This window comes from Maylandia zebra, linkage group LG4, assembly GCF_041146795.1.
Source record: "Maylandia zebra isolate NMK-2024a linkage group LG4, Mzebra_GT3a, whole genome shotgun sequence".
NCBI classification, from domain to species: Eukaryota; Metazoa; Chordata; class Actinopteri; order Cichliformes; family Cichlidae; genus Maylandia; species Maylandia zebra.
Genome location: NC_135170.1, coordinates 5,569,515 through 5,583,411, shown reverse-complemented (window position 1 = coordinate 5,583,411; position 13,897 = coordinate 5,569,515). Strand labels below are relative to the sequence as shown.

Here is a 13,897-nt window from a genome sequence, read left to right as displayed (position 1 = left end):
TACAATAAATTCCTGTTAATACAATGTACTTTAAAAAGTTTAGCACCAATTCCGTTAAACACCAGAGGACATTTACGTCCTCGCAGATTAAAGAAGCGAATCGTTTTCACAGTAATAAATACACATCAACCCAAAAATAAGCTCGTCAGTCAGTATTAATAAAATGCCTTCGTTAAACTGTTGTGATCCAAGCAGTTGTTGACCTCATGAAAGGAAAATATGTCTGCAGTTTTTTATTTATTTATTTTTGTACATGTTGTCACACTTGCGGAAAAATGTTTTAATGGCCGTTCTTAACTTGAAGGCTTCTTTCGGCATTCTTAAGGCCCTCTCTCCGCCACAAGCTCCGGGAAGAGCCGGCTGCCCCGCCGCTGCCGGTTGTGATTTGTGTGACACGGTTAAGCCCTGCAGCCAATGAGCGCGCTGCTTGTGCCAAATGGAGGCAGAGAGGGGGTCAGAGCAGACGCGCAGTGCGCTCTCAGGTTCGGAACACTCTCCAGTTCTCTCCGCTGCCAGGAGTCTCTTTACAACAAACGGGGAATCGAGCGGGAACCTGGTTGTTTTGGCCCGAGAGTAGGAGGACGTCGAAGGATATTCGTAATTAAACCTGCTGCTTGGTTAAGAGTTCCTGTTTTGTTTTCTCTGTTCGCTGACTTCCCCTGTTGGTCTGCGTGTTTCCCTGCCATTCGTCCAGTCTTCTACTGTTGGACTTAATGCTTTTAAACACTGAGCGTGATGTTTGTGGAGCTTTCAGCTGGGATGTAGCGGAGGGCAGACCCACCTAAAGTCACTCCACGGGAATACAGAGACGCTTTGTTTTTAAAGAGCTGCTTCTTAAAGTCTTCTGTTTTCTTGTGGGGTGTTTTTCTTGTTTCTTTTTAAACCAGTTGCCTTATCATGACCCTCATCTGTAGGTCATAGCCGACCCGTCGTCCTCTCTCCCCTGCACATCGCTGCCCCTCTCCCCAATGATGACTATGAGCTCCATATCAGACACTTTAGTAACGTCCGATCCGTCCAAATCCGCGTTTTTGGAGTTCGGTGGACACAGCTACCCTGGACACCCTGGACATCAACAACCTTCGCCAGGCTTATCCCACAACCATTATCCGGTCCACGGACTGCACGCTGTCGGACCCTCGCAGCACGATGGGCCCTTCTCCTCCGGGGCTTCCTCTTACGGTCGCCCGCTGGGATACCCACCCTACCACAGTCCAGTGAGCGCGCATCACCCCGGTGCCTACCTGCCTTATCAGCACGGTGGTCACAGCGGCGCGCTCGGACACACCAGACTGGACGATGCGGGTAGGTTTACGCACAGAAATGAATAAATGTTTGCTCATTTCCTTGTTTCTACACTTTGGTCTTTAAATATGTTCGTGGGATTTTAGTTTAATTTATTTGTCAGTTTAAATGTGCTGAAAGATGCCATAAATAAATAAATCCGACAACAAGCTAAAATACATTATTAATAGTTCGATGTGTCATTTTTAATAGTAATTCAGTCTGAAATTAATCACAGAGGACATTAAAAGAATAAAACATGCAAAACTAATAAGGATAATCACAGCGGATGAACTCGGACCATTAAAATTCTTGAAGTGGGTCTACAGAAACATGAAAATAAGCCGCAGCGGAACGCAATAATTGGATCCACACACAGGTCGGCCACAGCGTTGTGTTTAGCGTATTTTGGGGTTGGCCGGGAGATGTGTTTAAGGCCTGCGCAGACTGTGTGACTCTCCGGCACAGGCCCTGTGGTGTCCCGCGCTCCCCACCAAAACCCAAAGCCTCATCCTCATGCTCCAAATATTAGCCGTCACGTTTCCCTCTGAGCAGACACCAAAGCCTGTGATCTGACTTATCACACTACCACAATAAACAGAATTAACTAAATACGAAATGGACGAAATTAAACGAAAATGTCATTTTAAACGAAAAAAAGTGTTTTATAGATTTGAGCTTTTTTTTTTCAAAGTGTAACAAAACTAAAATCCAACCCAAAGGGAAAAACCTGATACATTTACTTCATATTCTTATTTATGTCTTTGCTTCATTGACAAAGACGTGCAGTTATTTTGTGTAATATGACAGATTAAAGCTACGAAAAAAACAATAAACGCCAATAAAAATAAAACTCCACGTAAGATGAAAACGTCTCGTCAGAATTTGGCAGCAGGAGCAGTTAACAGATACCGGGACGATTACGACTGTTTCTTTTGTTTTAAATAATATCCCAGTGCAGATCACTTTTCTTTCACATTTTCACTTTTTAAAAAAAAAATTTGCTCTTAATTTTATATTTTTATTTTCATCATTATTATTTAAAGAATTTACTATTACATAAAAAACACGTTCATTTAAACTAAATCTTTACATAGGATTATTTTTTTTGTCTATACTGAAAATGTCCTTGCCTCACATGCAGTATTTACGGTCATTTCAGCATATATTCAGCTTAAAATCTGGTGACTTATTTCACCAGTTTACAAAATATTGAGATGACAGGAACGCTGACAGAGACTCTCAGAGAGACAGAAAACAAGCGTCTTGTATTAGATACACATAAAAAAGGGCAGAAAAGCTTAAAAATGAAAATAAAATTCTGAAAAAGTACACAATGTTTTTATGTTTTCTCAAAAAGAAAAAAAAGTTCTCCATAAACATGACGCAGGTGAACATGACGCAGTACTTTCATCAGGTTTACTCGACTGGTTTTCTAAATAAATTCTGCTTCTGTAAATGCGCATCGACAGACGAACAGATGGATCAGCTCAAGGCCCATTTCACAATCCTTCACAGCAACTGCAGTTTATACATTTTTAAAGCAGATTTGGAATCAGTGGCAGGGAAAATGATCAGTTACAAAAACACAAATAAATACGACAGATTTTCATTGGTGCTCACCCAAAATCTGTCTTCTTGGACTTTTGCTGTTGGAGTTTTACACCACGCTCTAACTCACCCAATACATACAAGTTAAACATCACTTTACACGTTAACTGTGTTGTACAAATCTTGGTCTGTGAGGGACTCTGCAGGGCTTGTTGACATGGAGTTCTTTTTGGACACTTTGGTCACCTTTATGAAATGTCCAGTTTCTTGGAACAAGGGTCACACCTTAAAAACATACATATACGTTTTATTATATATGGATGTGTCAGCCAGATTGAGCTAATAAGTGTTTTACACACTAGCGCGTTTTCTTTCTAAAAGAAACCTTCCCCTGTCAGGTCGTTTCTAAGCACCCACTGTGCTTCTGTCCCCCGGTGTTGCTGCGCGTCAGCTCAGAGCGTAGCTCAGATACAGAATGCAAGCATCTTGTGGGGCCTTGGCTTTTCTACAACTGTTCTTTCCTGCCACTGCAAGCTGTGAGCTCATGTCATAACAAAGATCAGAGGGGGTGTACGTACGCACAATATAGCTTTCCTGAAAAAAATACACAAATACAAAAAACACAAAGAAAAGCTGAGCTGCTTTGATGTCTGGATAACTGTAAGTCAACATGGTTTGAAAAGGACCACCACTCACTATCATTGCACATGTCATAGTTGTGACGCTACCTGATCTTTAATCATTACATAATATCACTGGGTAAAAATGAGCTGCTGTGGGTTGATTTACTGTAGCTGTAGTAGTTTTAGCCAGTATCAGCGGGTTATTTTCCTCCAGTGTTACTTCAGGTTCCTGGATTTTTCTAGCCTTGAGTACTGGGTGAAGTTAACTACTGCTTCTGCGCTATATCCATTTTTAACAGCACCATCCAATTTTAGAGGGGAGCTTATTAATAATTGTTGTTAGTATTTTGAATCCAAAATCTTTGAATGCCAATTTTTTAATCAACACACGTAGAGATTTCTTTTTTTATCTTTGAATTGTAGATGTTGGGACAGTTTTCACAAAATACTTTTCAGTGTTATTTATACTTTTTGTACAATTTCTAATATAATAAATGGTTAAAAAAGAATTTATGTCAAAAACATTATAGTATAAACCACTTTTTTTGTCCAACATCAATTTTCAGTGTTCACACATGAATATTTTATATCTCGTAATCATTTAAATGTTAAAATGATTTTCTACAGTCTTTTTGTGACATAGAAGAGCCCAGCTTGAAATCCCACTGTTAACATTTTTCTGAACACCGTCCTTCTGTCCTCCCTTCTAACGCAGAGCATGAGAAGCCCACAGCGGTGATAGAAAATGGAGAAGTGAGGCTCAATGGAAAAGGGAAAAAGATCAGGAAGCCTCGGACCATCTACTCCAGCCTGCAGCTACAGGCTCTCAACCAGCGCTTCCAGCAAACCCAGTACCTCGCCTTGCCCGAGAGGGCCGACCTGGCCGCCAAACTGGGCCTCACGCAGACACAGGTTGGTATGAGCTATTCACACATGGACAAAGCATGCACAATAAAGCAGTGTAGACGGTCCCTAAATTTGAACATTCGTAATATGTTAGGCATTAAAATGTGAGCAGGATGGAATGACACTTTAAGAATACGTGTAAAGCGTTTTAGGAATATAATTAACCTGTCTAAGGTAAAAACATTATTGCCTATGATGTGAAGATTTGAAAACATTTCCAGTGTGAAGTGACTCTAATAGAGGGTGTGAGTTGCAATTTCACCCTATTTTCCAAAGTATGCATGACACAAAATTAGAGCTACTTCTTAACCGAGCTCAATCACACCTCTGATTGTTTTCTTTGTTCTCTGCTAAGCCCAAACAAGACGAGCGCTGGTACATTCATGCCGACTGATGCCAACATTCCTTCATCTGTAAATTAGACATTGATGTAGCCAAACATAAGTGCAATATGGCATAAACTCTGTCATGAAATCTTCAAATGCATGAGATGGGAGAAAACATTTGAAAATGCAGAGCAGTGTGCTGGAAACCGTTTGCGCAGATTTGTCTCCACGTGTCACCAGAACAGGTTCAAAATTGGTTCACTGGGACTTTCTGCCTGTTTTGCATCTCTTTGAAATGTGTGTGCGCACTCATACACATGTGGAGACACCAGCAAACGAATCCCAACAGCTGCTGTTTTGTCTGTGAAGCTGCATCGTGTTGTTGTGGCGTCTAGGTAAAAATGATTTAATTGGATATTTTAACATTTATTTATAATTCACATTTTTTATAAATGTCCATAAAGGTTGAACCACGTTAGCCAGCAGCAATCCAGCTTTTATCCAGTCAACAACACTTCGATATCTGCTGTTCTGAATCTTTACGTTACAGATCAAATCCCCCAATCCTCAGTTTTATCATAGCGTTAGAAAAACAGGCAAATGTGTGAATGAAGGTGCATTTTCTTCAAAATACGAAATGTAGTAACTTACACATTTTGCAAAATACATGGACTGCTTTAGAAATAGGAGCCCTAACTATATATTCAATACAAAAATATTTTATGTACAGTTGGAATCCACAAAGAAACGTGTAGTTGGTTGTAATGATTCGTGTATAGGCTGATTATTTCACCTAACATCATGCACTGCTTTGAGTATTATGACTGGACCCCATGAAACTAATTGTGGGGAATGGAGCATGCTTGTGTAGTACAATGTGGAACACATTGCTAATGATTAAAGGTAGATTTTGTAGTATTTATTTAACAAATACAAAAAATGTAGCACTATATACATTTGGCACTGACCATTTTAGGATCAAATATATCTTATTTTATTTATTTACTTTTTTGGGGGGGAGGGTAGATTCACATTTCTTTATAAGGCACGTGTTTTTTGTGAGACTCAACTTTATGGGACAAGTGATAAAAAACAAAGTGTGACACCTGGTTGGTCTCGTTATGAGACATAATGAACATTTTTAAAACTTACCAATGCAAATGACATAATCGTAACAGAACTAATGAAGAAAACACACTCATAGACCAGAGAGATGCTTTCCATTCCAGCGTGTTTTCTTTGAATAAATCCTTTTTAATGATACTGAAAAACTGTTGTGTTTTTCATTGGGGCTCATCAGCCATAAATCTCTATATCTGTGTAACTGACAAAGAAAAACAGTGGAACGTGTTTTACTAACTGCTTTATTTTGTCAGTGTCTGTGTTTACTACTGGGCCTGCTTAAATTAGCAATGTGCTCATTTAAGCTGATTGCTGATTCTGATTTGCTTTGTCGGGCAGTTTTCCTGATATTGTTCAACACAAAACTTCATTTGAGAGGTGCCAAGAAGTCACGAGGTAGTGACGCTGGAAAATCCAGATTACTGACAAATTTTATGTTGATATTTAGCTCCAGTGATCCACTGCTGTCAGCTAGTGTAATACTGACTCAGTGCAAGAGAAGGCTGTAAGAGGCATGGCTGTGTCGTCTCTTTTGTTGCACCTCTATTGCCAACTTAATGTAATTCATTCATCAATTCAAAATAAAGTAATAATAACTTTGTTTATAATTTCATATAATTGATACAATTAAAACTTAGTTTAACACTGTGATGTCCAAACGCTTGTTAAAGTGCTTGAACTAGTGATGTATTATTTGAGTTGAGCTAGTGTTTTTGCCATCATGGTAGCTCATGGTAGGATGTATTTACTACCAAATTCATCTGCACTAAGCAAACTGACTTACCAAGAGGAGAGTCAGTCATTGTCTGTAGTTTCTTAAATATGATAAATAAGTTGGTTTCAGCTATTTTCTAGTTAATGAAAACTGAAAAAGTGGAAGTTTCACATAAGCACAGCCAACAACGACAGAGTCTGACAGTGATATTATTAAACATTTTGTTTCTCTTGGGAGAACCAGTGCAGAGCTGGAAAACAGGAAGTATTGTCCCTGTGAGTAACTGGTACATGTAGACTGTAGACAAAGTGGCCAACTCTGTCAGTCAGCAGAGTCGTTGTTATTTATGGATAACAGGAATCTATAACAACAAATTATAGCAGTGCCTTACTTCCATGGGCTTATGACACTGTAGGCTCTGTGTAGAATAATCACAGATACATTGCGCCTGTCCAAAAGGTGAAGAATAAAGGTTTGAATAGACAGCAGGTGTCCGACTGGGGAAACATTAGATGACACTGTTTTGGAATATTTGAAATACGATCCATGCTCGCCTGCATGTGTGTGCACACTCAGCAACCATCAGCATTTGATCATCAGCTGAATTGTCCTAATCCCATATGAATTAACTGCAGCAGCTATGTTTACACTAGAAGTAAGAGATGATCCATTCATTTGTCTTCATCTTTTGTAGTGGTATAGTGGTTTGCTTTTTTATTGTGGTCTGCTACAAGTCATACTCACATGTATGCTCATTGAGAAGCACCATTTTTGAACTCGCTCCTTGTTCTTCAAGGTGTTTTGGATCAAAGGCAGTCAGTTTGTACGGATCAACACAGTATGATTCAGCTGATTGTGGAGTACAATGAGAGCACATGTGATGGTAGTTTGAGGAATGGCAGCACATTTGTATGTTGGATTGTGATGTTTAGCGTGTGGGAGTCTTATTTCTTTGAGTTCCCATTTCAGAAACACGGCACAAAGTTACTGAAGTTACTTTTATTAGTATCACATACCATTTGTTACATTTGTTGCATTTCTGTAGGCTAGGTACAAAATAACTCACTACTTTTTGTCCTTTTATCTGGATTTTTTAAATGTCCAGTTCCTGATGTGTAAATGTTTCCATTATAACACACTCAGAAATTCCACAATAGAACGAAAAAAGCAGCATTCGTTAAATACACCCTATGCACAACGCCACATGTTGAAGATGATGGTGCCTTTTGTGAAATGTTCATATCCAGCTTACAGTTGATAGTACAGTTGGTGTACACGGTACAGTTGATGTGGTGATGTGGTTGGGGAAAAATGTTGCACTTAAGCGTTGTTGAACTTCAGCATCTTGTATACACAGCCCACTATTTTCAGGGGATCAAAAGTATTTGGGCAAGACACTCATAAATAAAAAGGTTTACTGCCTTCAGCTTTGACACAGTCTTCCGCTTCTTTAATCAAGAGTTGCCTTGCCTGTACGTTTCAACCTTGATTTTTATTTTTCATCCAATTCTTGGTTCTATTAGCAAATTTAACTTTAATTTTTCGGAACGTGGCAACAGTAATGGAAACGGGTCCAACTAGCCAGTAAATAGACAGATGGGAACAAATATATTAAACAAACCAAGAGATTAACTAGATTAGGTACAATGTTTTAACACTCTGAGGTCAAAGTCATCCTCAGTGTTAACCCAAACCCAAGCCCTATATTTTTAGGGAGGAAAAAATGACTTTTCTGGAAAAGAGTGAAGAGCTTTTGCTGTGTCAGTTAGAATAATTGTCTTTGTTTCCCCTTGTACTTATATGTCAGATCATGTCATGCACGAACTACGATACACTGAAAAATTATCTGAATCAGGAACTGAGGATGAATATTGGCTTATATTAATAATGTATATTATTAATGTACTGGTCATGTAGAACTAAAACCCTGCGATCCTTGAAATTTTATTATTTTCTTTCATTTTCTCTAATAAATACTTTCTATTTTGTTTACTTTCCACTCCTTTTTCTTGGTCAAATGATTTTGAAACATAAAAACCTCTGATGTTTTAGGCTAGGCTAACCAGTATTGCTGTAAATATAGAGAATTGCAGGTAAAATATGTGCAGTAATTTTAAACAAAAAGCAACTTTTTATATTTTTAGGCTTCTTTACGACATAATTAATAGAAGACACAGAACAAGTCCTACTGAAACCCACAGTCAGCTGCATCTAGCCTGTGTGCTTATATGTGTTGGCCCGCTGCGTCTGCTGTGCATTCCTCACGTACACGGGTGCGCTTTTCTGATCACGGGCACACTCATGGAAAACATACGTAGTTTATGTGCACGCATTCACCCACGGCCACGTAAATGCACGCGCACACACACACTCGCACACACTTGAAGATAGCGATCATGCCATTAGGCTGCCAGCCAGCGACTGACCACTTTCCATCGAAAAATAATGTTCCCAACGCAGCTGAGAAATGGCACGTAGCACTGTTCTAATGTTTTTCCTCGAAACGTTCCCTATCTCTGTCCATCTCTCTCACACACACATACACGCCATCTATACAACTTCCAAATGGAAGACATCTGGACAAAAAAAACTTTTTTGACAAGGACTTTAGTATATGCAGACAATTAAGTTTGTTAATTTTCACACACACTCTGTGTCCCTCAGTGGTCTTTTGCCTGCCTTTCAGCCACCGTCTTCCCTTAAAGTCAGAGTCATTAGCCACACACTCAGAAAACTGTCAGCTCCGTGTTGCTGCTGGAATATGAAACCAATAATTACAGATGACATGCTCTCACTGAGGATGCTGTTGATTGACTCCTGGCCTCTTAAGCTACACTCCAATCCTTCAGGTTTTCATCCACAGTGTAATACTGCAGGGGATTATTATATAGTATTCAATGCAGTGTGTGACTATCACTTTTTATATTAAGATTAATATTATATTAATTTAATAATTGAACTTTAATATGATTTAAAACCTTCCTAAATGTTGCAGCTTGAAGAATTCAAAGTGGATAATTTACAATTTAATTAGTTTTAATTTCTGAAAAGCAGCATTATCGCCTTTAATTTTCATATATTATATCGTATATTTATGGAGTCTATGCTTTTCACAGCTGGTGACTGGCGTCAGTGGATATATTGGAACAATAGAGTTTAAATTAAATGTCAAATTTCACTCGGCATGATTTCTGGCTGTTTCAGTTCAAAAGCTGGGTGTGAAAGCTGCACATTTTGGGATTACTGGGAAAGGGATAATTTTTTCCACATATTCCAAATCAATTACAGCACTCTGAAATTAGAATTTTTATAGATTAAAATATCTTCCATAAAACCACTTCACAACAGTCTTCATAAATACCCATAAACTCCCCGGGTAATAATTCCTAGGACTGGAGAAGAAAACACTTTCAGGGCCAAGAGTGTTTTCTTTTCTTTTGCTCACTCTTTTATATTTCTTCTCCTTTGTTGCTAGCCAGAACTGTGCTATGGGCGCAGGTTTTTTCCCCTTTACAGCACAGTTAAAACCCATTTCAGACAAAAGTATCCTTCACTGCCTCTGTACAATTATACATGATTCACTCGTTCCCGCTAAGCTGACAGGTTGGCCGACAGGCATATTTGCGTAATTTGATGCTCAATTTGCAAGCATGCTGGAAACAAAGAAATGCCAATTATATTAACAACGTAACTAAATCATCTGTAACCACTGATAAATGATTGAAGTGATATTCATCTAAATACTTTGAGATATTTTAATTATATGATACCTGTAGTCACATATTAATATTTTTGTATGAACCTGCTGGCTAATATACTCACAGGATTGGGTAATATGCTGACCATCAGTTTCCATTGAACCCGTCGTTCTATAAGATGCAGGCGTTCCAATAAACAGCTTTATGTGTCACACCAAGATAGTTTTTAAAACCCTAAAGGAGCTGTATGCAGAGTAGTGTGGGTGTGACAGTGTGATTCAAGTACCTTATCATGTGCTGGTGTTTTTAGCTGTAGGAGCTAACTATAGTTTCCCTGTAATATTACTCCAAGCTTACTCTCTGTTAGTACCGCATTGAAGTATAGGCACATCTTACGTGTGCTGCCTATTGTTGCCTGGTTTATGTAACCTTACACTGCCTTATTGTTTTGCTTTGTTTTTGCCTGCCGCAGGTATCACATTATCACCGCTACATCATTAGGTATCATTGCTAACATGTGCTAAACCTTTTAATGTTTCCAAAAACTAAAAACAGAAACAGTTGTGCAGAGAAAAACTGCTTCCTCGCTGAGTTCAACTTAGAGGAAGCACCTAAGCTAGCACCTAGATTTAAGGAGCCCAAAGCTAATGTTAATCTGCTCATGCACATCACTTACCTTTGGTCATCACAGCTGTTAGTGCTAGATAGCAATGACTTTATAATGATTCAGTTATCAGGTCATCTATATCGAAATCTTTTCTTCTTGTCAGTAACTGTGGTGAAGGAGGGTTCACTCAGGCTTAAGGATGATCGGATTAGATTTTACTGTGATCCACTGTTAGCAACACATTGAGGGAATTTCTTCAAATTTGGCAAAAAAAACCCTCCATTTGAACTCAAGGAAAAACTGATTAGTTTTGTGGTTAATGGCAAAATTATAGGAGAGATTGTGACAACACCCACCTTGATTTTTAGGTGATTGTACAGTTCTTTTGGGCTGCTGGGTTGACGATGCTAATAAAGCACATATTATATGTGCCTTGGTAAAGACAGTTGTAAACTCCAACTTGACTTGTTGGTATTCGTATACAACCACAAGGGTGCAATGAGAGTTTAACCTGATTTGATTTTAGTTGTGAACAAAGTGTTTTTAGATGTATATTTATGGTTAAAGACTCACCCACTGTTGTGTTGGTTACTGATTTTTTAAAAACTCGAGGAAGAAAAAAAGAGGACAAAATAAGAACACGGTGCTGCATAATTCTTTTAAATAAAATTATTTACTGAGCCCATGACCTTAAAATAAAACAGTCACTTTATGATAGTTTTGGTCTTTATCTTGTAATAAATCACTCAATCCAATCACAGCGTTTCCTGTATGACTCTTAACTCTTGTACTTTTTCTTTTTCTAGGTGAAAATATGGTTCCAAAATAAACGATCTAAATACAAGAAGATCATGAAGAATGGGCCCTGTGGACCCGAGGGAGAACACCTTGCCCCTCCACCACCAGCCTCCTCCTCGCCGTGTTCCTTGTGGGATATCAGCATGGCTGCCAAAGGTGCACCGGTGCACTCAGGAGGATATGTGAACAATTTTGGACACTGGTATCCCGGACACCAGCAGGAACCCATGCCAAGAACTCAGATGATGTGACAGACGGGGAGATGCGACGCTTCCGGGACAAATTGCGGAATTATTCCGGCAGGCTGAACTGAAGCTCTAAGAGACAAGGACATTTTTTAGAGTCTGAGCCACTCTGGAGGCAAAAATATAAGCAGCAGCTATGCAATAAAACTAAAGTGGACAGATATAGGGGAAACTGCTAAAATAGCTGTAAAATACACAATATTATAACAGAAAGAAATACTACAATCAGTACAATTTTCAGACGAGTTGAATTTACTATTAGCTGTTAGCGGTGTGTTGATGATGTCTGATAAGCCTTGGAATAAGGGATCGACAAAGTGGCTCAGGTCTCATTTGTAAAATATAACTAGCGAGATATGAATATTGATAAACTTCTCCGAGACTCAGCTATGAGGAGTGAATCATCAGATCTACCAGGCTGAGCAGTAAGTGTTCGGTACTTACACAAAGCCATAGCACTGTGTATACCTGTTTGAAGTATTTCACTGTCATGTTTTTGGTGTTTACTTTGCCAGTTGCCTAATATCAAACTGCGCGTATCCGACTCCAATTTAAAGCGAGACTGCATTTGTACTGGTGACCACGGGTCCAGGAAGTCTCAGTTACAGTATAAATATGGTAAATGTCAAATGTAGCTTTACAGTAGCAGTAGAACTCAGCTTTTCATTTGTATGAGGAGGAATTTAGCTTTAAATATATTTTTTTTAAAATAACCTTACCTAAGTTAAAAAAAAAAAGCCTAGTTCTGCCTCCAGAGCAGCTCTGCCTGCTAAGACATTTTGATAAAGCTACAAGTTAACACTATAACTCAAAGCTAATGCCACCACTGCTTCCGGACTTTTCCGGAGGCTTCTTTTTTTCTTTGCCTTTTATTTGGGTTTACACTCGGGCAGGTACATGTGTAAAAAGAGGGCGTCCTCATAAATATTTTTTAATGAACAGTTTGGTTTTTTAATGTTAAATACAGATCAAATTAAAACACAGATGAAAACAAACGTTCTTGTGATGCTGACATTTGTGTGTTTGTGTTCTGTGTAGGATCCAGTGCAAAAGGCAAATATAAAAAAGTACTAATAGCACTTATATAGTATATAGTGTCAGTATAAAGAGTCATTTTAGGGTGTTTCGTAAAAGCCTTTCATTTCTTTCTTTCTTTCTTTTTTTTTGGCTCACTGTTTTTTCATTTTTATAATCCACATAAGTGAAAAATTGACTAAATTAAAATAATTGGACTTCATGCTCCTCTCCATTCAACTCATTGTTCACTTCTTTCCTCAGAAAGCTTTAGTGGGATTGGGGTGTTTGGTGGAAAATAATAGGCTGATTTACATTTTTATGAACTTTTCATTTTATTTCACCAATGAATTACAAAGACCGTCTCCATAAGTTTCAACTTTAAATTCCAAACTTCTTTTTTTTCAACTCAACGACCTCTTAAAATCCCAAATTATCAGTTTGCCAATAGCAGATTTAGGTTAGCCTTTGTTATCTGAAATAAATCAAACCTATCGCTGATTTTGTTTATTTAACCTAAATCCGTAGGTGGATGTAATTTGTCTTTGCACCTTTGATAGAATATCGAATTCTGGCAACAGTAACTTGTTGCTAAAATAACACATCCCCTCCTCAGTTTAAGTTCTTTGTGCGTCCCTGTGGCCCAAAGCCATTTTCTTTAAAGTCGTAAATCAGAAGAAGCAAGTCACGTCTTTCACCCCTGCAAACATCTGGAAATGCAAAAAGAGTCGTCAAACATTGTCAATGATTTTATAAAATGACCACGTCAATTATAGGTAATTTAGGACACAGCTTGTTAAATAAAGCTTTCACTCTGACGCTGTAATTATCTGTAATTGTCAGTCAAGGGAATATCCTTCTGCCTCCAGCCCTCGAGGGAGAAGTCTAGGAAGTAGTGGATTGCATCAAACTGGATTACTGAGGCTTAATCCTTTCGCATCAAATTGATTTGCTGAACGGTTTTTGAAGATTTGCGTGAAAACATGAGTTTCATGTTTTCTTCGGACC

General features: G+C 38.5%; 1 protein-coding gene across 1 annotated transcript; it reads left to right on the top strand.

Moving 5' to 3' along the window:
- The first annotated feature begins 418 nt into the window (after positions 1-418).
- Positions 419-13,129, top strand: LOC101475920 (homeobox protein Dlx4a-like). The gene is made up of 3 exons (XM_004570299.3): positions 419-1,305; positions 4,174-4,370; positions 11,639-13,129. Exons 1-3 carry the CDS (start codon positions 969-971, stop codon positions 11,879-11,881), a joined length of 777 nt encoding a protein of 258 aa, XP_004570356.1. The 5' UTR covers positions 419-968; the 3' UTR covers positions 11,882-13,129.
- Positions 13,130-13,897: the final 768 nt, after the last annotated feature.

Bases quoted from the DNA above. Each gene is read 5' to 3' on its own strand.
- LOC101475920 (XM_004570299.3), top strand. From the start codon at position 969: ATGATGACTATGAGCTCCATATCAGACACTTTAGTAACGTCCGATCCG. The intron at 1,306-4,173 runs GTAGGTTTACGC...CTTCTAACGCAG, and splicing joins CACCAGACTGGACGATGCGG to AGCATGAGAAGCCCACAGCG. The intron at 4,371-11,638 runs GTTGGTATGAGC...TTCTTTTTCTAG, and splicing joins TGGGCCTCACGCAGACACAG to GTGAAAATATGGTTCCAAAA.